The sequence below is a fragment of the Anopheles ziemanni genome, chromosome 2, assembly GCF_943734765.1.
Source record: "Anopheles ziemanni chromosome 2, idAnoZiCoDA_A2_x.2, whole genome shotgun sequence".
Classification (NCBI taxonomy): domain Eukaryota; kingdom Metazoa; phylum Arthropoda; class Insecta; order Diptera; family Culicidae; genus Anopheles; species Anopheles ziemanni.
Window position 1 is genome coordinate 76,036,661 of NC_080705.1, and position 23,078 is coordinate 76,059,738.

At 47.4% G+C, this 23,078-nt stretch overlaps 2 protein-coding genes across 2 annotated transcripts in view; one reads left to right on the forward strand and one right to left on the reverse strand.

Moving 5' to 3' along the window:
* The first annotated feature begins 4,177 nt into the window (after positions 1-4,177).
* Positions 4,178-9,044, forward strand: LOC131294366 (mucin-2-like). The gene is made up of 4 exons (XM_058322415.1): positions 4,178-4,207; positions 5,011-5,539; positions 5,591-5,949; positions 8,334-9,044. The coding sequence occupies exons 1-4, from the start codon at positions 4,178-4,180 to the stop codon at positions 9,042-9,044; spliced, it is 1,629 nt and encodes a 542-aa protein (XP_058178398.1).
* Positions 9,045-12,756: 3,712 nt separating this feature from the next.
* LOC131294367 (uncharacterized) overlaps positions 12,757-23,078 on the reverse strand; it is a 56,325-nt gene continuing 46,003 nt past the window's right edge. The window contains exons 5-9 of the mRNA XM_058322416.1: positions 20,002-20,017; positions 16,643-16,767; positions 16,293-16,597; positions 13,170-16,245; positions 12,757-13,108 (exon numbers count right to left, since the gene is read on the reverse strand). Of these exons, the coding sequence (XP_058178399.1) occupies positions 12,757-13,108; positions 13,170-16,245; positions 16,293-16,597; positions 16,643-16,767; positions 20,002-20,017 (3,874 nt within the window). The remainder of the gene's footprint in view (positions 13,109-13,169; positions 16,246-16,292; positions 16,598-16,642; positions 16,768-20,001; positions 20,018-23,078) is intronic.

A 23,078-nucleotide genomic window follows, 5' to 3' on the forward strand; every position in this document is an offset into this window, starting at 1 on the left:
TGGGGGGTTTGTTTCGTTCTTCTATTTTCCGCGATCAGATGATAGATGATAGAGAACTGAATAAGATTTGCAATCGAAATGGAGCGATAACTGGCACTTTTGTACAATGTTGAGACCCACAGCGAACGATTGTTTGAGAAGAAAGAACTATATCCGTGATTGCTATCTGTGATAAATGTTCAAAGTAGTCCTCGAAGGTTGTATAAAGTGATTTATTGATTAATTAAATCTCTAGTTTTTGTAACCGGAAAACATTTAAAAATTATATACTTGAAAGTAACTTGTTTCCAGTTACAATACAATAAAGTTTGTACAATTGGTGGAATCACCATGAAAATGTTTTTTCTATGAGCTTAAATTACATCGACTGTGTCAACGGAAATCTAAACCAACATCGTAATAATTAAAAGTAAATACTGTCCCACCCACCCAATTACCGAAAAAAAAACCTGCAACTGAAACCCCCTCAAACACACCCCTCGAGTAGTAGGGTACTAAGGTTCACAAAGAGGAGCAAGCGAAGCAGTTGAATCCATCCATTGCCACTGCCATTTTCTCACCTGCTAGCGAAACCCTTCTCTCCGGTACATCAACCTGTCCGCGGGACGGTTTCGCCAGCACGGATTCATTTTGACGGATTTGGCAAGCTGCGTTGATTTACGGACAGTCCGCGAAACTTCTGCGACCTGCAGTTTACTTTGCGGTAAGGCTAGCTTAGAGCATTAGGAACCGAGGGTTAATTTAAATATGGGACCATGCGAAACGGTTTAATTATACACTACATTGGACAATGGTTCCAGGAGTGTATGGCTCGTCCAGCGAAGGGTAACTTTTATGGCACCACCGTTGCACTCTAGAACATTTGGCTGCTAATTTTTAGCACAAATCATCAGGGTCGTACTGCATACATTCCTTGGGAGTTGGCAGATGCATTTAGATAACAATACGCCTCATAAACAAATCTTATTTGTGAACCAGCTTTAAAACAGCTGTGAATAATTGAAATTATGCCAAAAAATCAGATAAAAACGGGTTGAATCAAGGAAGCTGCACCAGCATCCAACCCAACATTCATTATTTAAATAATAAACTCGGAAGCATATAATGTATACGGGTCTACAACTTCTCGGCCGTCTCTAGTCGTGAAATGTTAAACACGAGTCCGCACATTTCTTGTCTTGTTTGTTGTGCTGATTGGGACTGTTTTATGTTCGTTTGTAATTTTCTGCATGCATTCTGCAGCAAAACAAACGAGAGGTATGAGATTAGAAGAATTAATTTTTTTGACGACCGACCATAATTTTCGCCCAGAGCATCCTGCCCTACCAGGGTGTTGTCTGAAATCTCGAGCACCAGCTCGAAGCAGATCCGGGGGAAACACGGAACCCAAACGCCACATCGACCGAGATTAATGTACCGCGTCCGTTCTGGGCGTTTGCTTTTATGGTGAGTTTTCGTTGAAGAAGAGCCTGGAACGGAAAGGCTCATCACCGCAACGCTAAGTGAATGGCTGTGCGGGCGAGCTAGGGCCCAAATGGATTCAATCATTGCCGAGCGGGTGTCGGGCTCAAGGTCACTGGGCCACGGGAACATTGCCTGTTGCCATTGGGTGGTAAGGTGGGCACATCATCGAATGTCCTTTTTAAATACAATTAGAAACGTCTCACGAACCCGACCACACTTTTTTTTTTTACTTTTCCACTAATCCCGATTAACATCGACAATCTTCTTGAAAGCGGGAAAATCTGTGCCTTGCGATATAAATACACGTCAATAAACGACGAATTAGGGAAACGTGCCGTATTTGCACGAGCATGATTAACGTACAACCGAAGAAACCCGATATAGTGGGTGGTGTTTTAAACATTTATGATGATTTCCTGCTTTTTGGTGCTGCCCACTCAAGTACTTCATTAGTGAACTCTTAGCCCATTTTGCACAAACAAGGAACCGATGTATTTTATTTTAATCAGTTGAGTTTAATTTACACTGTAGCTCCAAAAGATTGAGCTGAATTATTTTATAAATATTATTGAATATGAAATGAAATAAGTTAATGAAAATACATCCAGTTGAGTGTTTTCCTTGTTTGTTTTTTACTTAGTAACATATAGCTAAACCAATATTGCCTGTTTGTTCATTAAGGATTTCAAAGATAGTATTTTGTTGATTTTCAAAACAAAATCATCAATCAATGTTTTCTTATGATCCAACATAACCTAATCGCTTCTGCTTAGCATTTACTCGAAGTACTTAATTTAACTAGACTTACATTTATGGAAACCGATCGTCGGTTCAATTGAAACCATAATTAAAATTTGAATTATTTCGTATGACGTAGCATATTACAATTTTTAATCAAAGAAAAACACTACTAAACGTGTATAATCGTGATCTGAGATTGTAACTTAATCTCTAGGGTCTTCTGGCGTTCTTGTGTTTAGGAATCTCTATTATTTACTTAATGTACTACATGCTTTACTTTTCAATTAAATCATCATTTCGTGTCCCGACTCGTGATTTTATCCCCACCATTTCGTTCGGTTCGGATTTCGTCTGTCCGTTTCGATGATCGTTCGGTTGAGGCAATTACGATCAATAAATCACTGAAACAAATTAATCGAACAAACGGCTCAGTTCAAACAACATTCGAAGCCCAACCAGAGCCGTAGCTCGCTGGAGCGCATTCCAAAAGCCCAATAGTCCACTCCAACAGACCGATGCTTGCACCCGACAGGGTTCTCTCTCCTTCTGTGAAGACGCTACCAGGCACAACAATGGGCAATAAAAAATCGAAACATAAGGCAGCTCGATCTGCGGGTGCTTTGGAATTTTTTTGGGGGGTTTGCTTTTGTTTGGCGCCGTTTTCCTACCGCCCATCCGGATGGGGGTGGTCTCGTGGAGTTTTCACGCCCGACTGCCAAAGTTCCTTCCATCTGAGCGAAGGAAAGAGAGGGGTTGGTTCGAATTCGCACATATTTCTTGAGCGTCGCTTTTCCCCCCAAAGTCCGGGAAAACTTTTTCGGTACAAAACCAACCGGGCCACCGTTTGGGCAGTTCAGTTGCTGGACAGCAGAGACTCGAAGACGTCCAGTGTTGTGGTTCGGTTCTGGAGCCCTGCGGTTTTCTAGGAGAAGCATTTCAGTGCAGTTGCAACGAAGGAGCGCAGTGTTGCATGTTTGTGCTAACAAGTTTAGTGTCCCGTTCATAACCGACGTTTCTAATTGAACCATCCTTGAGTGCGTCCTCGTTTTACCAACTTCAACAACATGGTAAATGAAGAATATGTGTCTTAGAAGTGCAATCGTTTAAGAAACGGAAATCATGGGACTGACAAAGGGACGCCACGAATTGTTCAAATGGTTTTCAAAGCCTCTCCCCAAGTGAATCTGCGGGCAGCCGTCCCATTTGTGGAATGGAAAGTGATTTAAGAACGGTGGGAAAAAGGGTGGCCCTCTGCAAAGTCCGCACGAGGAGGAACGCAACCCGCTGGGAGTGCTGCCGAACGAAACTGACACTAACGGACCGGACGGTGATGGATGGTGATGTGTGGTAGCGATGTTTGCTAACAAACGGCCAGTGCGGGGTGATTCATGTGCGTGCCTAGATAAAGCCCCGCCGTATCTAGGAGACCTTGCGAAAGAAGATGAACGTGGCCTCGGGTGGACCAAGACGCCCGACGTTTGCGAAAGGTCAAATCACGCCCTCCCTTCCGCGAAACGATTCTGTGTGATTGACTACAGAACTCACCTCGGGACCCGAAGGCCCGAGTTGCCTAACAGAAGCTCGCAGGATTTTGTGAAACTCTTGAACGACCGAATCTACTTTTCTACTCTGATGTTGCGTAGATCAGTGGTTCGTTATCGTACGAATAAATAACTTGAAGGAATGTGTTGGCAAACAAAACAATAAGGAAACAGGGATCAATCCAACTCAAAATCCCTAAGCTAACGATCCCCTTTTTTGATTCTGGAGAACTCATCCACATCGGGCAAAGGATGTTGTTCGCGGACGCGTGACATTTGTGTATCAAATATGAATTCCGCCGCCTACTCTGAAGCCAATCAGTTAGAACAACATTGACTTGCAAATGACAGCATCTTTCAGCGAAAACTGGTTACTTTCGGTTGATTTTACGATCACTTTTGAAGGGAAGATTGGCGATAAGGAATGCGGCATGCAGGGCGTCGACGAACTCAAGCGGAAGGTTTTGAATTAATTGATACCACTTTTTTTTAAATGGCAAGAAACTGAACCATTTAAAGCGGGACGAAGGAGAAGATTTCCCTAAAAACACAAGAATTACAAGAGGATTCTAAATGGGATGAGATTTTGAATTTCTATGTTTATTAGGTGCTCAAGAAAGTGTGCACACATTTCATGTTGATGCAAATTGCAAAAAATCATTTATATGCGTTATTTTGTTTGGTTATTCAACATTTGCATGAAACTTTGTTATAGTCATCTTATCCATCGATCTAGTTTTATTAAACGACAAACAAAATAACATTTTCAAATTAAATATTGTTCTGTGGAATGGTAAATCTCTAACTTCACTTCACATTCAAATATAATTTTTCACATTTGAAGCAATTATTGAAAATATTAATGTTAAATCCAGTATACTCTAATTTTTACTTGTATGAACTTCTTTCGGTAAACACAATGTGGTATTTGCACAAAACAGTAATCATTCCATTTGTGGTACCATCATAAACAATATTAAAAATCAATAAATGCTGCACCTCAAATGATATTTAAAAAAGTATATTTTTTTAAATGTGCTTACTGCACAAACCTATTTTTACACCTAATATAAGTGCCTACACCAATATCCTGTTCGAACTGTTAGGGCATAGGATTTGATAACAAGATCTCATAAACAACAAGATTAGCTTATGGCCAATCCATTAGAACTCATTTTAGAGGCATTTTGAAAGAAAGATTTGAAAAACGTTTCGCAGCGATCCCTTTGTGTGAAGAGCACTTACTTTCACATACATTTTGCAGATCTCAACTCCACTTCTCATTTGCACCATCTGGGCACTGGCATCTGTAAAGTGCCAGAGTGACACGGGCTACAATTACCCCCGCCCAACCACGCCTCCCCCGTTCACCGGCTACAACTACCCAAAGCCCTCCAAGCCGTTCAACGAAGGCTACACCTACACGACGCCCAAGTGTCCGCTGGTCCTTCCGAGCACGAGCACCGTCACGGACTACCAGACCATCGTGTCCACGGCGTTCCTAACGGAAACGCAGACCCTGCCGCCGATCACCAGCACCCGACTGGAGACGACCTACGTCACCCTTCCGCCGGTGGTGCAAACGCAAACCAACACCGAGACTCTCTCGCTCACCTTCACGTTGACCGAGTACAGCACGTCCATCACCACCGAGATCCGGCCCACGACCGTCACCTCGCTGCTCACCACAACCTACTGTCAGCCGAACACGTACCTACCGCCGCCGACACCACCCCCGAACACTTACCTTCCGGTGGAGCCGCCAGCGAAGGAGTACCTGTCTCAGCGTATCGGTTCCGAACCGGGTCTCCCCCCGGCGGGTGCAGGATTTTCCCAGGCAGGAGCAGCCATTTCCCAGACCGGTGCCGGGTTCACTCAGACCTCTACAAGCCAGGGCTCGAACCAGGGCACCTTCATCTCCACCTTCGTTCAGCAGCAGCAACCCGGCCCGATCAAGCGAGCGTCCGTGTTCGATTCGAGTCCGACCCGATTCGGACTCGCTCCCGGCCGTCCTGCGTCCGGCGAGCGGCTGGAATCGAATGAGATTATTCCGGGCGGTTCCGCTCCCGACCAGCTCTCACAGCCGGCCATCAACATCATCTACTTGGACCGCAACAATGCCGCCAGTTCCCAGGGACAACCTCCGGCCGGGCTTATGAACTGGCTGCTGTGCAAGTTTAACCTCTCCAGCGGATCGTGCGCTTCGGATAACTGAAGACTTCCATCTCCGTTTGGTTGTAATCTTCACTGTTTGTGATAATCTAAAATGAAAAGAGGGTGCGCTCATTATTGCATCAAAATTACCCTCTTAAGCTTACCAAAACAAAAACCAACACAAACAGAACTAGTTCTCGACTTGCGTTGGCGTTTATTTCTACAAAACCAAACGTAAATCCAACCACAGTTAAGCTGGTCCGGTAGGCGGACATAAGCTAATACTAATCGTAAATATACTACAGCTATTTATACCAATACCGTTGGAGTTTCTTTCTTACCAATCCGGTTGCCTCCTTTACACACTATAAACACAATGACCGAACATACGATGATGCCAAAAATACTTCCAGCAGCAAAAATTAGAATGAAGATCTCCAGAACCATACGCCGGAGCATACGATCAGTGACGGGAACAGGCAGGTTCAGCTCTAAGCTTGAATAACTTATGCTAATTTGCGTTCAGCCGACATTTCGAAAGAAACCGAACGATAACATTCTGGATGACGCGTCCCAACATTGTGCGAACTCGACTAAAAACAACAAGAAACTCAGTGCAGCGCTTATCTTATCTTTCGGAAACAGGGATATTCTTTGTGGTCTGTTCACCTTTACTCCAGACAGTTGATTTAATGACCTGGACCCCTGCATCTCCAATCGATCGTGCAGGATCGTAATGCAATTTGGGGTTACCTTCTTCATTCAGGTTGGAAGGTTTATGTTTTAAGTGCACTCCGCTGCAAAATACAACACCACCAATAAACCATCGCTTACCATTTGATCCCTTATTTAACGATCAATGTGCTCTTTAGGTTTCCAATTCGTTGCGGAGGCAAATTTTAGGAGTTTTATTGATCGCCTCCGAAATGCCATCTGGTTGTTTCGTTCCCAAACTGGTCCTGGTCCAGAAACTCTTTGCCATGCGTGTGTGTGTGTGCCCGCTGGGAATCAAAACTAACATTTTTCGGTAATATTACCCATCCTCAGCCTACTGGATCGCGAAATCGCGGAAGAAAGAACCGAAGACGCCAAACGTCAATGACCGTGCGATAGAACCGAATAATAACGTTTTCTTTTCTCCTCCCTGGCCCGTCTGTGTTCGACTATAATCGGCCGAGGATCTCGGGCACGAACCAACGCCCATTCGAAGAATGTCGTCTGAAGAACGAGATCTGTATTCTTGCTTGTTTTTGGCAGACCGATTGTTGCAGCTTGCGCGAGAGTAAGAACTTGGGACGGCTGGAAGACGACGACAACTCCGACTCGCGGAATTATAAATGAGGAAAAATGACCCAAAACTGAACCGATTCTATCCCGAAAAGTCCAACCATCGTTTGTGTTCTTGTTCCCTGTTACACTCCCTCATTCTGTGGAGGACGCGCAGAAAACGAGGAATAAATGAAGATCACCACCATCCCGAATTCGGGCTCCAACGGGGTTCCGCAAAACCGGATCCTGAGGGCGAGCGTACAAAATGTCGATAGTAAATCATGATAAGTGAGGCTGCGTGCTGTGAAGAGCAAGAGATAGCTATCAGCTACTTGACTCAAAGACCAAGCTGGTTGGTTGTTAGAACTACTTTAGATAGGGCCATATCAGTTCCCTCAACTTGGCTGGTGGGAATTGTCACGCCATCCGGAGCCCGCTCGGTCCTGTCAAAATGCGGTGGCGTACGGTGTTCAACAATGTTTCGCTTTACCTTGTCGCGAACGAGCGATTCACTTTCACGAGCCTCGTCACGCCAAACGGGGCATCACAGTACAGGCGATATCGGATGTCCGGGCCGTCTTCGCGAGTCGTCCTCATTAGCAGCCGTGTTACCTTTCGGAGGCCAAAAGTACGGCGCACGGAGCGAAGCACCGCAATCGGACTCATCGGGTTCTCGGGTGGTGGATTCGGTTTTATGTAACAGAAAGCGGCAATATGAACCGGCTTCACGGAGGGAGCGGTGCCGCTACCATCAAACCACAGCGGGGGGATGATGAAAGGATGATGCTCTTAAAATGAGGTGGATCCGCGCAAGATACTTGCTCGGCAGGTTCTGCACGGACGGGCCCGTATAAAGCCGAACGTTCTGACCCGAACCGGTGACAGTACGCGGCGAAACGTCGTCCCTAGTGCGCGCGCGCTTCGAGATCATTACGGGTAGCTTCCGGAAAGATACCGAACAGAGCAGAAGTTTCTGTAGTGGCATTCTATCTTCGAGTGTGAGTTGATTTTGCTTCGGATCGAGTGAGTGTTCGAGTGAACGTAAACATGAAAGGACCGGTGGTGATTTTCGTGGCCACACTGTTGGCGGTGGTTGGTGCGAACCCTATGTTCGAAGGATACGAGTACTCTACTCCTACCTTCACGGGATACGACTATCCCAAGCCAAGCTGTCAATTACAAGAGCCCTGTAGACCCGAGACCGTCGTGCAAACGGACTACCAGACCGTCTTCAAAACGCAGTTCGTCCCGACGACAACCACAAGGACTAGCACCACGACGCTTTACAGCAGGGAGGTGGTACCGGAGTACGTTACCTTGCCCCCAGTCACCACGACGCGCACCGACTACCGCACCAGGACCCTCACGTCTACTACGACCGCAACGTCCTATGAAACGGAAACGGAAACGGAAACGCAGACCAGCACGCTGACGAAAACCAGCACCTCGACCCGCATCGTCCCGACGACGGTGGTGCGCACGGTCACATCGACGCTCCCACCCGTTACCTCCACCAAAACCGTCACCGACTACAGGACCAAGACGGAAACCAACTTCATCCCCACCACCAGCTACATCACGTCCACCATCGTCGAACCGACGACCTTTACTCAGGTTAGCACTAAAACGGAACGCCTAACCAGCACGGTGACGAAGCCCCTGATTACCACCGTCACGCGCACGGAGACCGTGCCGGTAGTCACCACCGTGACGAAGTCGTGTGCACCGAGTTACCTGCCGCCGCCGCCACCCCCCTGCCCACCGAACAATGCCTATTTGCCACCCAGCAACGACTATCTGCCGCCCAAAAATAATGCGCCTAAAAAGGACGTGTCGTACCTAGTCTCGCGCCAGAACCTCTTCCAGCTACTGTAGGCCATCTTCGAAAGTTTTAATAAAACAATTATCAGAATACCATCGACCCAGAATAACCGCGCAATTCGTTACACTTTACATTTGGATGGAAAGTTATGGAAAGAAATAAGAAAATCTACTCGGGTACCTAGAACCTGCCACGTTACCCCTTGGAAGTTTCAGTTAACGATGAGGCATTTTCTTCTCCAAAGCGGAACTCTGCACCTTTCAACACAAATGACTGCTTCGATTAGGAAGAACAAGGAACTGGTTGTGATGTGATTAAGGAAACCTGAGAAGGCCTTGACAGAGAAGGGAAAATGGGAATATGGTAATATCCAGCCGGAAATTAAATCTCTGAAGTATTTTATATACGACTATCGAACTCGAAACAGAGGTGTTGAAACAATTGTTTGAGGTGTTTTTTTCTATTTTGAGAAAAGCTGCACTCCTTGAGAAAACCATTAGGCTTAAGTTGTTGCCACTTATCGTCTATTTAACCAAGCTTAAGCTTCTTACCAAACGGTAGCAAGGTGACAACTAATTGGAATAGAATAGAGAAAAAAAAACACTTTTGTCAAAGGATGAGTTGAGTGGAAAAATAATGCGCCAAAACATCGACTGACGTAGCGTGGAATCCAGTTATGCAAAACTGGAGCGCACCTGAGTAGAAAAGAAAAAAACATGTCGATCAACTATCGAAAGGGATTCAATCCGATGTTCAATCGTCGAGAATATAAACTAATTAGTTGTCGCTTTGTAGTGTAGTCACCTTCATCGGCGATAGATTTCCGAGTTGGAATTCGAATCAACCGATAGGGCGGACAAACCTCGGTGGTTAGTGAACGGATGGCGTTATTTTTTTCCCAGCCGAACGCTAGTGGCATCCATCCGCCCAACGGTTGTGAGCAGGTTTAGCAGAAATCAATCGGAGGCAATAAAATTCCTAAATTGTACCAATTTAAATATGAATCCTTCCTTTCAAATCATCCAGTATCGGTGCGTTGAGCAGAAAAACATCGATATTTTCGGCATTTCGATGCCTGTTTCTTCTATTTTACCGAAAGGTGTAGTGAAACTATCAACTGTCCTGTAGTCAATATAAACGCAACAAAACTTATTTCAATGAACCAAGATAATCCTTCAAAATCCACAATAAGTGCTTAATTTGTTTGATGTTTTTCAGAAATCTTATAAAAAATGGTTTGGGATCGAATTGCTCAGGTCAAGGGTATCTTTCGCCATTCTTCTCTGATGATTGCATGGAGCTCTCGAACCATTCCAAACTGCATCTCCAATGTGAAATCGTTAAAATTGAGATATATCTGTTTTTTTTAACATCTTTATTTACATTCAACCTTTCAGCCGAGCGACAATGCAGAATCGAAAGGTTAAGTGTAATGAATAAATCGTGGATCGAAAAACATCGATATTTTCAACATTCCGCTGCTCTTTTCTTTTATTTTACATGAAGACGTACTGTGACATGGTTAAATTAACCCATCCTTTTTCTACATCTTCATTAATATTCATCCTTTCAGCGTACCGAAATTGCATTCTAAAAGTCAAGTATAGTGCAGTCACCAGAAGGGACAAAGTAATGAAGGTGATCAAACGCAAACTTCGGATCATTGTTTCTGATGCAAGGACGCGGCAAATATTTACCAAGTCTCTCTATTGCTCTTCGCATATCAACTTGGTAAATATTAGCCACCCATCCAAAACAGCGATCGAAAATTTACGCTTGATCAGAAGCTAATTGAAATCTTTTTTTACTATCTTCTCTCCGCACCCAAGAATGGTTATTCCATATAAAGTTTACAAATTACTCAGCGTTAACAGTCATGGGAAAAATGCTTGATATTTCGCGAACTTGTTGATCTTTGACGCTGAATATGAGTTGTTACGACACGTTTCGACAAGCAGTTCTCGTGAAACTCATTGACGCGTTTAGCTACGGAAAGAATTACTGGTACTCTGCGGAACTTATGCTAAAAACTCTGACTCTCGGTTAACTTTAAGCTAGTCGCATCATGGTTGTGTTTGGAGGCCTATGCGGTAAACGGGGATTATTAGAAGGGGGAATCCAAACTCTTTGAGGTTTCGCATAAGGGTTGACAGAGAATCCAGATAGCGAAATAGTGAAACCCAAGTTATTCGTATGAATTTAAATTTGACACTAAATTGCTTCAAATACCGCTTCTCCTTTTATGCCATATTATGTCAGCACATAATGCTTTGTAATATTTTACGCGTCAATCGTCGTGTATAGACAATCTTTGCGCAACTATTCCCACTTATTGATTTTTCTTCCCCTAGCTTCACGTTTCTTTCGATTCGTGTGTTTTTGCACTTGGTATCGAGAAGTTTACGATTCGGTTTGGGTTTATGAGCGTTGGTCAGCAACATCAGTTATAACTAACAATCAATATTGATCTTTGAATGAACGCCCATTTTATAACGTTCATTTTGAAATATTTGTCTAACAATCCGATCAATGATATGCGCCTAAATGTAGGCAAACGGTGGACATTTTATGGGACAGATTTTTAAATTGCCATTTTGAAGAGACAATTTCGAATGAAAATAAATTAGCATTTTAAACACAGTAAGTAATAAAGCTGCTACAACATTACATTTTCTATACTATTAACATTTTATTGAAATAATAAATTCCATTGTCAGGAAAAAGAGTATTACAGGTAGAGGTTTAGTTTCATAATTTACAACAAAATGGGAAAATTCGCTCACGTGAGCAATCGAAAGGCGTAATTTTAAGGAAAAACAACAAAAGTTCAACATAAAGTCATAGCGCAAAACAAAGCGTCGCGTCTCGGTACCGAGATCGACTTCGGACGGAATAATGCGGAAAATCTAATAATTTACAGAATGTTCGGTGATTAACCAACAATCCAACCATCTTTCGCTCGGTACGTATCTCCCTGTCTCTGTAAATCTTTTTAAATTTTGAAATTTTGAATCTTCTTCGTAACTCTTTTGCAAACTCTAAAACTGTTTAAATGTTTAATAACAGGTTGCAAAAGATAATGCTAACCGACACATCCTACCCTAGATAGTACGACATCCTCTCAAAAGATCCTCGATTGCAACCGATCGATCGGGACGGGGGAAAGAAAAGTTTAGCGTTTCTTCACCCCCGTGGATCGTATCGATCGCGATCGAGTGAATTCTGGCAACTTGGAAAAATCTGTTTAGGTTCATGTGTTTTTTTTTTGTTCTCTTTTTCGATACATCAATTGTCCTACCTAAAAAGTCGCTGTCCTTCGGAAACGACACTAAAACACTAAACACTTAACAAATGTCGCAGTAGCGTCAAGCTTCCGGCGACGGTTTCATTATTTACACTTTGTCCTTGGAAGGATTGCTCCGGGAGGTTTCATCCTGCTCTAGGCTCCTCAATTCGTTTTGTTTTCCTTTGCTGATCGCTATGTTCGTGCTACATACGTCTTGAGCTGCTACTGCCGGGAAATCCTTCAATTGGCGTCAACGCACACGTACACAATACGTACCCACAACATACACTCGCCACAGACAGACAGACAGACACATACATTCATACACATTTCTCGCTCACGTGTGTTGACTCTCGCTGTGCATTGGCAGTAGCGCTTGGCAACGGCGTGATAAGTGTTACTTTAAGCACAATTTGAACTATCGCGTTAGGCCATCGTGAGCCTTATGTTCGATCCTGGTTGCTGCGTCGGCTACGGGCTTACTTCTTAATGTTACTGTAGCCTGAGCTGACCTCGAGCCCCCGGTAGTTCTCCGGGTAGACGTAGATCGCTTCCCGCTCCGATGCCTGTGCCTGCTGCTCTTCCTGCTCCTCGGAGGACGTGAGCGCGTAGGAGGACGCACCGTAGTCGAGCGATGACTCCTGCGACGACTTGGTCTCCATCTGCTCCACGATGCCGGTGTCCACGATCGATGACACTTCGTCGAAGTTCTGCGTCTTGGCGTTATCCTCGGCGACCTGCACGAAGGCGGCGGATAGTTCACCACTGAGATGCGTTACGCCCTTCGTCGCGATGTCGTACATGAAGATTTCCTGTTCGTTGTTATCATTCCTAAAAGTAAATAAGATGGTGAGTATTGGCCCGATTCGTGCAGTGAAGTACACTCTATTACCTCGTCACCAGGAGCACCACACTCTGCAGATCGACCTCCGTCTTGCCCTCACGATCGAGCCACCGGCGGAAGTTCTCACGCGACGGCTTCTTGATGAGCTGCTTTAGCGCCTCACCGGCAATGAATTTGATACGCTGCGAGTCCAATAGGACATCCCGTTCGAAACGCGACTGCTGCTGGTCGTCTCCTGTGTTACTGTCGTCCTCGGCGTTGATCAGGAACGAACCTCCAGAGCCAGCACCTTCTTCGCTGCCACTCTCACCGCTCTTACCCGCCGCAGGTGATCCACCGTCGACTGGAGCCAACACGACGACACTGGCAATTCGACGTCCACGCAGCTCGGCTACATCCGGAATCGGGAACTGAGCACCGTTGATCTTCAGTGGTAGGTAGCGGTTGAACACCGGGTCTGCCGATGAGTCCGCCTGCTCCTGCTCGCTGGTAATATCCACCGACGGCAGAATGGTCGAGTCCTGCTTGATATACCGGTCGGTGACGTTCTTCTGGTTGCTCGAATCAAACCGCACCACCTTCAGGTCGACATTCTGACGCTCCGGCATCGTCACGATCGTCGGTTGATCTTCCTCCGCACCGGCCGCTTTCTCGTCGTGCTTCACAATCTCGTACCGATCGCGCTCATCCCGCTTACCCTTGACCTCATGGTTCTGCGTGATGAACTTCTCCGCCAGCTTGTCCCCGTTCGGCTTCACCACCGACAGCACGTTGCTCGAGCCGGCCAGCTGCGAGCCACCGCCGGCGTTGAAGAAGTTGGCCAGATGCTCTGGCGGCAAGTTTTCCAGCGCCGTCTCACCGATCTTATCGTAGTCCAGCACGCTGATGTCGGCGTTCTCCAGAATTCCCGACGAAAGCAGCTGCGCCCTCAAATCCTCCGGTACCTCATCGGGCAGCTCGAAGAGTGCCTTCTGTTTCTTCTCATTTGCGTTCCGTTCCTCTTCCGCCGAGCGGGTGGTAGGAGTCGGCGTCGTAGTCGGCGTTGGTGTGCGAGTCGTGGGAGTTGGCGTTGCCGTGTACCGTTGGGCGGCGGTTGTGCGTGGCGTTGTCGAGAACGTCGGCGAATAGGTCGTGCGCGTCGTACCGACGGTGGAAGGCGTAGAGCTAGCCGTACCCTGACCGTTCGCGAATGCGTTCGCGTTGAAGCGTGGGTTCACTCCAAAGTTCAGTGGCTGCGAGTTCGGAATCACCTGCGCTGCCTGCTGACTCACGTACTTCTGGGGCGACGGCAGGGGTCCAATGTTCGTCGCCAGTGGGCCAATGTTTTGCGGGACATTTTCGATCGTCGGCTCCACCGAGTGGCTGATCAACTCCTGCGACGGTTGGATGTTGTAGAAGGGCGGCCGGTTCGGGGTTGCCTGCTGGACACGCTGCTGTCCGCCGCTGCCGATGGTTTCCGTGATGTGCTTTTCGTACTTCGACACCGACGCAACCAGTTCACCGCCGGCCGGAAGGACGTGCTTCAGGTTCGCCAGATGTTCCGTATCGGTGAGGCTCGATGGAGAGACAGGGCGCGATTGTTCGGGAGCTCGCGTTGGTCCAAGGTTGGGTGCGGCCTGTTGTACCAATCCTCCTTGAACGGGGCGGGACGCATCGTAGAACGATCCGCGCAGGTTTGGTCGTTCGTTCTGAGCCTGGAATGTGTTTTGAACCTGAGCAACCTGAGCGGGTCGTTGCGCGTGGAAGGGAGGCTGCTGCTGGGTCGATGGTGGCGGAGGTGCCGGCTTGCGGAACTGTTGTTGCTGCTGAAGTTGCTGTTGCTGCGGCGGAGTAGGCTGCGGCTGAGGTTTGTAGAAGTTGTTGAACGGTTGGTTAAACTGTGGCTGAGGTTGCGGCGGTTGCTGTTGCACCGACTGCTGAGGAGTGTACTGTTGGCGTAGCGGAGGTTGTTGGTTGATGTTGTGCAGCGGGATTGGGATCGGTTTCGGCTGCTGGTACTCCTGCACGCGCTGGAACTGTGGAGGTGGCTGAGCTGGAGCGACTTGAGGTTGCGGTTGCGGCTGGTAGTAGGTTTGTGGCTGCGGCTGCGGTTGCTGTTGCTGCGGTGCTGGGAATCGAACCTGCTGAGGACGCGGCTGTGGTGCCTGCTGCTGGAAGTACTGAGGCTGCTGTGGCTGAGGCTGAGGCTGAGGCTGTGGTGGAGCGAACTGTCCACGGAACTGATACTGTTGTTGAGGTTGCGGCTGTGGAGGCGGCTGATTGTACACTACACGCTGCGGCTGAGGCTGTGGTTGTGGCTGTGGTTGGTAGTGTTGCGGCTGGAAGTGTTGCTGGTACTGCTGGGGATGGTGTTGTGGCTGAGGAGGCGGTGGTGGTGGAGGCTGAGCACGGAATTGTTGTGGCTGCTGGTGATGATGCACCTGCTGGTACTGCTGTTGGTGCTGCTGGACGGGTACTTGCTGGTACTGCTGCTGATGGTGATGTGGCTGTGGGAGCGGTTGAGGCTGTGGCTGCGGTTGTTGCTGTTGGTAGTGCTGTCTTACGGCACGGTCGTGTTGCTGCTGGACAAACTGCTGATGTTGCTGGTAGAACACATCCGACTTGGCACGCTGCTGATCGGCAACATGCTGTGGCAGCGCTACGATTGGTTGCGCCACCGACTCACTCTCCGATTCCGAAATCTGATGACCTCCCTGGTGCTTATCCTCAACGCCGAAAGAAATGCGAATGCCACTGTTGCTGTGGTACTTCTCCGAGTCCGGGTTGATGACGGCACGCAGCGTGGTTGTCTTCAGTGGAGGTGCGGCTGTCACGACGATCGGCTCCTGATCGGGGTCCTCCTCCTCTTCACTCTCATCCGGGATCGGCTTGATGGCCGGAAGCGGATCATCAAGCACCAGCTGCCCGTTCGTCTCATCCTTGTGGTACTTCACGTAGAACACCTGAACCTCTTCCTTCTTCTTCTTCTGCTTGGGCAGGAGGACTTGTGCGTCCAGCGGAAGAGAGTCGTTGCTCTCCTTGATGATGATCTCGATGATCGGCTCTGGTGGCTCAATGTAGTGATGCACGGTCTGTGGCACCGATTGGAAGTTACCGATCGAGTTGCTACTGTCCGCGTCGAATGCTACGAATGCAAAACAATGAGAACCCATTAACTTCGGAACTGCTCACCATGGAAAAGGTCTACACTCATACCTGGGAATGCAGCTCCGGACGACTGATGGTGCGTCTGGTACGCGTACTGAGGCTGAATGTAGTTGCCCTGGAAGTGGTTGTACTGTCCCGGATCCTGGTACGCGTGCGACACACGACGCTGGGCCGTGTGCGCCGGTACGTTCGGGATGAAGTTGTAGTTGCCGTAGTTGCCGAACTCGAGCGTCCGCTTGCCGCGAGCCTCCCGGTCACTACCGGCCTCCTTCGTCGTCGGTGCCTTCGTGCCGACGGTCGTCTGGCTGTTGGTGGTAGCGGACGTGGACCTAGCGGCTGCCGTCGCTTTCGTTGTCGGTCGACGTCCCCTGAACGCGGCCGCAGTCGTCTTCGTGGTCGTCGTCGTCGTCGTCGTCGTGGTCGATGATCTTCCTGCGGCAGTGGTGGTCACATTCTTTGACTCCACGAACCCATGGAGGATCGCCAGAGTGGCGATCGCCTGTAACGCGGGGGAAAAGAAGAACAATGAAACATTCCATTGAGTTATTTCGTTATCTCTTCAGTTTAACTTAAATCATTCTATTACTCCATTGCAACATTATGTGCTTGATCGACAAACGATTGATCGAAAGACAATTACTAGTATTGGTGATCAATCGAGCTATCAATTAAAAGTGAGAAACCTAAGGTTTAAACAAAGCAAGGCCCACTTTAATTGCCTCCATCCGATCTTTAAAGGTAAGCCAACCATCATGACCTGCTAGAAGACTTGAATGATGTTGCAAAATGATTGAAACGGTTAGGTATATTCTAAATTTAAATCATCTTGATCTCTTGAGATGATCTCTAAGTCCCAAGAATCTAAATTATCAAGATGTTGTACGGTAGAATCTTCCGATACTGTTGCTCCATAACTGTTCAGATTCTAACCAAAAATTAATGATAGCTGTTGTCTTCCAACCCGTTTCGTTAAAGCAAGCATCCCGTTGAAGTTGTAACTACAAGCGTGATAAGCCAAACAGAAAACATAATTAAACTAAGAAAATGCGTCGTGTACAAAGCTGCCAGACACTTCCAACGATTTGTGCCAAGTAATGCTACCGATCCGGGTGTTGTTCTCACACTTTCGATGCCTCCCAGCCGCCCTGTTATCGGGTGACTTTCACTTTTACTCTCGACCATTTTTTTCCTTGCCAGAATGTCTAGAGAAAAGTGTGAAAAATAAAGACTGATGAATGCAACGAATGTTAAGAAAAAATGTGCTTCTTCAGTTTGTGCCATAATCATCCAGCCAGGAGCACAATAGGAGCCTTGGCTTATCGGACAGCCCCAATCGTGTCGTTCTAAAGAAACCTCCAAACACCCGGCGATGCGCCAGGATCATCGGAATCAACCTATCATTTCGCTTTTCCGTTCGTTCATCGCGGACCAACTGGTGTCGGTGGACTTACCGACCATTAATCATCGTCGTGTCTTCCGTATCGAAAAGAATTCCTCCCCACCGGGTAGAGGGCGCCATGGAACCTACTCAAACCGCCCTTCGTCAGCGAGCAAATGGTCGAAAATGACGACAATGATGTCCAATTAAAAGTGAGTTAAACTTTTTCAACGATCCACCACTTTTTCGAACCACCCCACGGAAGGGGATGGGAATGGGCCATTTTGGACGCTTTTTACAATGCGCGACACCTCGAGTGGCGATGGAAATCTTTCACTCGGCAACCGTAAACCGCAGCATAAAACTGGAAGAAAACAAAAACCCCCATCGACAGGTGTCGGACCGTGGGTCGTCGCGGCGGGACGAGAAAAATGGTTATGCATCCTATCTCCGAATCTTCCATCCAGCCAATGTTCGAGCGGTCTGAGTGGCAACGCTAAGCAGGCGCGCACTTGGACACATTGTTTCTGCTCCAAGAGGTCCGTCAGGTGGACGAGGAGAAGCAGGAGAATTAGTGAATGGCCGAACCATGGCGGTTTCGGTGTGGCTGAACGTGCGCCCAGCGTAATAGTTGATTTTATCCGAGCGCTTGCGATTCGTCGTATTTTCATCCATCGGCGAAGGCTAATGCCCATTTCTCCTTCCTTCGCAACTCGTTGCTACTACGATTGCTCACCCAAAGACACACGTGCGCCAGACGGAAGCGAACGGGTGCAGCCCGATTTATGTGCCGTTTTTGAAACATATTTTCCGCTATCTGATCTAGCTGTCCCAAAGGCGCGCTCGGCTAATTTGTAATTTTAAATCGACGCTGATGCTGATGGTCTCGTTTGTTTTCCGTTCAATGGTAATTTAATGGCTAAATTCTGCAATAACCATGCTGCATGTCATGATCATTTGTCTGGAGCATTAAACGATGGCCTTAATTTACGGCATCACTTCGATCGGCAATGGACACGATCGAATGAATGGATGATCATGTGACACTAAAATTCATTTCTCTTCTAACATATCCTAGTCCTACACATATTCGGCGTTGTTTCTTTGTGGTAGTCACGGAAACGATACCATTATTTGAAATGGGCGCGGGTTTTCCCAGCAGTTCATCGCGATTTAATGAGAATGAGACGCTTTACGATTTGTTTTGGTTTCCACAATTAACCACAATAACTTAAATGTAATTTGTAGGAAGGTAGACCATTTTACTGGTTTATTACCCTTTTTATTTGGCCAACATTGAGACGTGCCGTGGCGTACTAATTGATTGCTCCATCAGATTCGGAATCTTTGCATTCAAACCGATAAAAAGCTTATTTTTCAATGGAATTTATCACAAAAATTATCCTTAAGAAATTTAAATCTATAAATGAACCTCGCTTCTCTTCAAGAAAACTAACCATTCGCGTAAAAGTATTAACAAAGTATCGATTTGAGGAACCATCACGGCATCCTTAATTAGTATCGCCCCGTTTCACCTCCAGGTAGTAAATCACTCCTCAACGTGTGGTCTCTACACGGAGTGGGGTCATTAAACGGACACAACTCTATTTCCTTTGCAAAGTCCCCACAACACGTGAAAACCTTCACCTAGACGAAAGACGAGGCCGATGGATACGTTTCTTGACACTTTTCTCCCTCCAGGCAGCGGCATTTCGGTCGAATTGAAGAGATCATAAATTTCCGTACAGAATTCCCTCCCTCCATACTCTCTCTCTCTCCGACCCTACCAACCAAGCATGCCATGCGGTCACCACCGCGAGCCAGAAATAATCCAGATTTACGATGTCTCCTTTCGGTTTCGTCGAAAGAAATCGATTTATATTCTGCTGTCGCAAGCGCACAAACATTGATTGAACAGCCTGTTCTGGACGACGCGTTCGCTTTATACCGAACCCACCAATAAATCAACGACATTCCGGCGACGGGTTACTACACACACCGTGCGGCCATAACTTAGGATCGTCCCCTCCGGGACCCACTAGAGTGTCGGGTGCGGAAGCTTAGTTCGTCCGGCGCGTTGGACCAGCGACTAAGCGGATCGGACCGGGTGTTGAAAGAGAAAGTTCCCATCCCCAGGTTGGTTAGTGCGTCTGCGTGAAGTTTTCGTATATTTTTCCTTCTCGTCTGTGATCGAACCCTGGCTGAAGTCATCTTCGACAGCATTTGAGCCACGTGACTAAGCATGTTGACCATCATTTGTCGACGAAAATCGGCTGGAATAAAACGTCTTCGACGAGGCTTTTGGCTTTACGATCTTGCCGGACGATCTTATTGGGGAGCTTATTACGCCTTTGCCAGAAGGTAAAGTCTTCTTTAAACTTTACATCAATTTGTATTGGTCTCGGATCTATTAAAATTTCCATGCGCCATAAATCCCCAGCATCTGCTTCGAGCTGGAAGAGAAGGATCATAAAGTCGATAGAATTTTAATGAACCGAGAACATCGGCTAAACATCATCAAATGATTGGATTTCGGCGATCGCGGTGGCCTTTACCATTTCGGAAAACCGCCGTGGAAAGCCAAGTGGTATGGATGTGTCAATTGAGCTGCTACTCGTAAATGTGTGTTTGAGTGTCGTTCTCGATTTTCCCATCTACTTCCTTGGCGGTGCAGTAATCCCGGACTCAACATCCAACGAGTGGTAATTTTACTGAATTGATGAGAGAATAAAGCTTATATACACGAGACGGGTACGGTTTAGGTGTAAAATTTGTCATACAGGCGATCAAACATCCTACCCGACGCCGAGAGGGAAGCCATTAAAATGTTCGTTAACCATTTTACGAACCGTGTTGGATCTTGTGAAGACTAAGAGGTTGATCGTTTCATCGTCGACGCTTGTATCTTCATTTGTAACGATACTCAACGGTTCCAATTTGTTCTTCCTACAGCAATCCTATAAGTAAAAGCTTTAAGGAGCCACTTTTAGTGGAGTACATGTTTAACTCCATCCCTCAAGACGTTCTGCTTGCAAATTCACGTCTTATGCATGCTCGAGAAACGATCTTTTGCAACCGTCTTCAACGGAACGTTTCCGTGCGCGTGAAGTAGAGTGTAAAGCGCTAAAATTAACCACGATCAACTGAAAAACACCCAAGCCAATCCAAAATGAGACGGGCTCACGGTAGAGTCCGGGAAGCGTGGAGAAGCAAAACACAATCATTACGCAAAATACGGCAAACAACAGCGTACCCCGCAACCAATCCAATCTCGCCGCGAGCGCAGTCGAAGCGCGGCGAAAAGCGCATCATCCGATAACATCCACCACCGGGAGGGATTTTCACCGAAAGGATTTAGGACCGCAAACCTCCCCTCTCTCTCCTCCTGCCTGCGCTCGCCGAAACAGGTGCGCGAAAAGCGAACGGAACGTCCCCTCCGAGACGGGAGGGTTAATCGCAATTGAAGACGCAGGCTGCGTTGCGCACACCACGAATCGCAAGCAACCCCCTTTTTTCGCGGTGGTGCAAAGGCTCATCCATCAATATTTATCGCACCGCGTAAGCGTAAACTTCCATAAAACCTTCTCCTCTTCTCCCGACGGATCAACGCCGTCTGTACGCCGTGGTTTGGAAAATGGAAAGTGTTGTTGTTGAGTAACAAGCTTGGCCAAAGTTTGCCTCCTGCCGTTTTGGCTTTCGGTACGCCACGTGCATCACTGACCCAGTGCCAGCAAGGAACCTTGCCGATGGAAAGGTTGATTCAAGCCTGAAACCATCAATTTTTGCGATCGAACCTCCCAACAGCGGACCTCAACCTGCCTCACGTTGTTACGTTGAAACCCTCACAAACCTTTCGTTCGATAAACTCTACCTTAAGCTTGTCGCTGTTCCGGGACAGGGAGTAGAGATAAGTTTATATACACTCTCCGGCTGACTCCCGTAACAACGTAATTAACGCTCGAAGTTCGATCGCTCAATCGCCGAGTTTGGGGAATGGATTTTCCCAAACCTAATCCACCTTGCGAACGATTCCGGGTCTATCCTTTGTCTTCTCCCGTGGGCCACGCCGTATTACCGTCGGACGTAATGTGTCACTTTATCGCCAATCAATCGACACGTGTTTGTCAGTCAAATGTTCGGCGGTAAAAGAACACCACGTGGGAACCGAGCGCGTTGGTCCGAGCCGATTACGGAAGGAAAACGACATGACGACATGTCGGCAGTCAATCATCGTTTCTCGATTCTGGTCCGTTCGTCAACGGTTCGATCGGAAGGAGGGAGCGGAGGGAGAAAAAAATACACCTCCGGCCGCGGTGACAAACCCAAACCGTTGAAGTTTACCCACTCCTCATCCTCGTAGGCGACCTTCCCCCAAAGAAACCATCCTCAAACGTTCAGGCGGGAAACTTTCACTCTCCGGCTTCGGGTTTCGAGCCGTACACCGGATCATGGTCAAGCAAGCCGGAGTGGGTCTGCAGTGTAGGGGAATGAAATTTTGTTGGACCACCGTTCCGGGATCGCACCCCTCCTTCTTTCCCCAACACAAACCCCCGGTCGTTGGAGACTCATCGATCCGCGCGAGAGTCCATAAAGTGGGTAACTGATTTGAATTTTACTACATCGTGTTAGCATGCGTGCTGGAAAGGGGAGGAAGGGGGCGGTTCGGTCGTGGGACACTGGGACACGGCTAATCAGCAGCGCCCCGGGTCGGTACATTCCCGGGCGCGAGCCCTTTCGCCTGCGATTCCTGTTCCGGATCCACCGATTCGGGGCCCGAAAACGCTCCCGAACGGCTTCGCCGTTAGTGGCGCAGGAAGCGAAGCGAAAGTTCCGGGAACTTGAACCACCCCGAAACCGAAAAACCCCCCAACCACCCCTCGGGTTTGCTCGAGGGGTGGCTTATCAAAACTATTTCATCAGGCCGCCGGCTCACCATCAAAACCGAAATTCCTCGAGCCATCTGGACTCGGTCTAACACCGTTCCCATTTTCTGGTTATCAACGAGGAGGGGGAAGCAAGCGAGCTGAGCGGTGCATAATAAAATTAGCATCGGTTGATCGTTTGATCGTCCATTTTTGTACGACGAGGGGTGTGCGGCCGGGGTTTTCGGAAATGGTCGAACTCGACAGCCGTGTTTGACGCGTTCGAACCGGATTCCGATTTTCTTCCGAAACAATTTTTATTTTGTTTTTCGAATCACTCACCCTCCCGTTGTGGACAACTTCATTAGAGGTTTAGGACGGTTTGGTTGGTTGGTTGGTTTGGTTGTTTTTCTTTATGCCCTTTCGACGATAACGATTGGAACGGAAAACACTTTCAATTTTATTCTTCCCATGAACGCGGAGATGCCTTGTTTTTCCTTCACTTCGAGTTCGTTTGTGTGTGAATACCGAGGCTAACGATCGACGCCGTTCGGTAGATTGAAAAAAAAA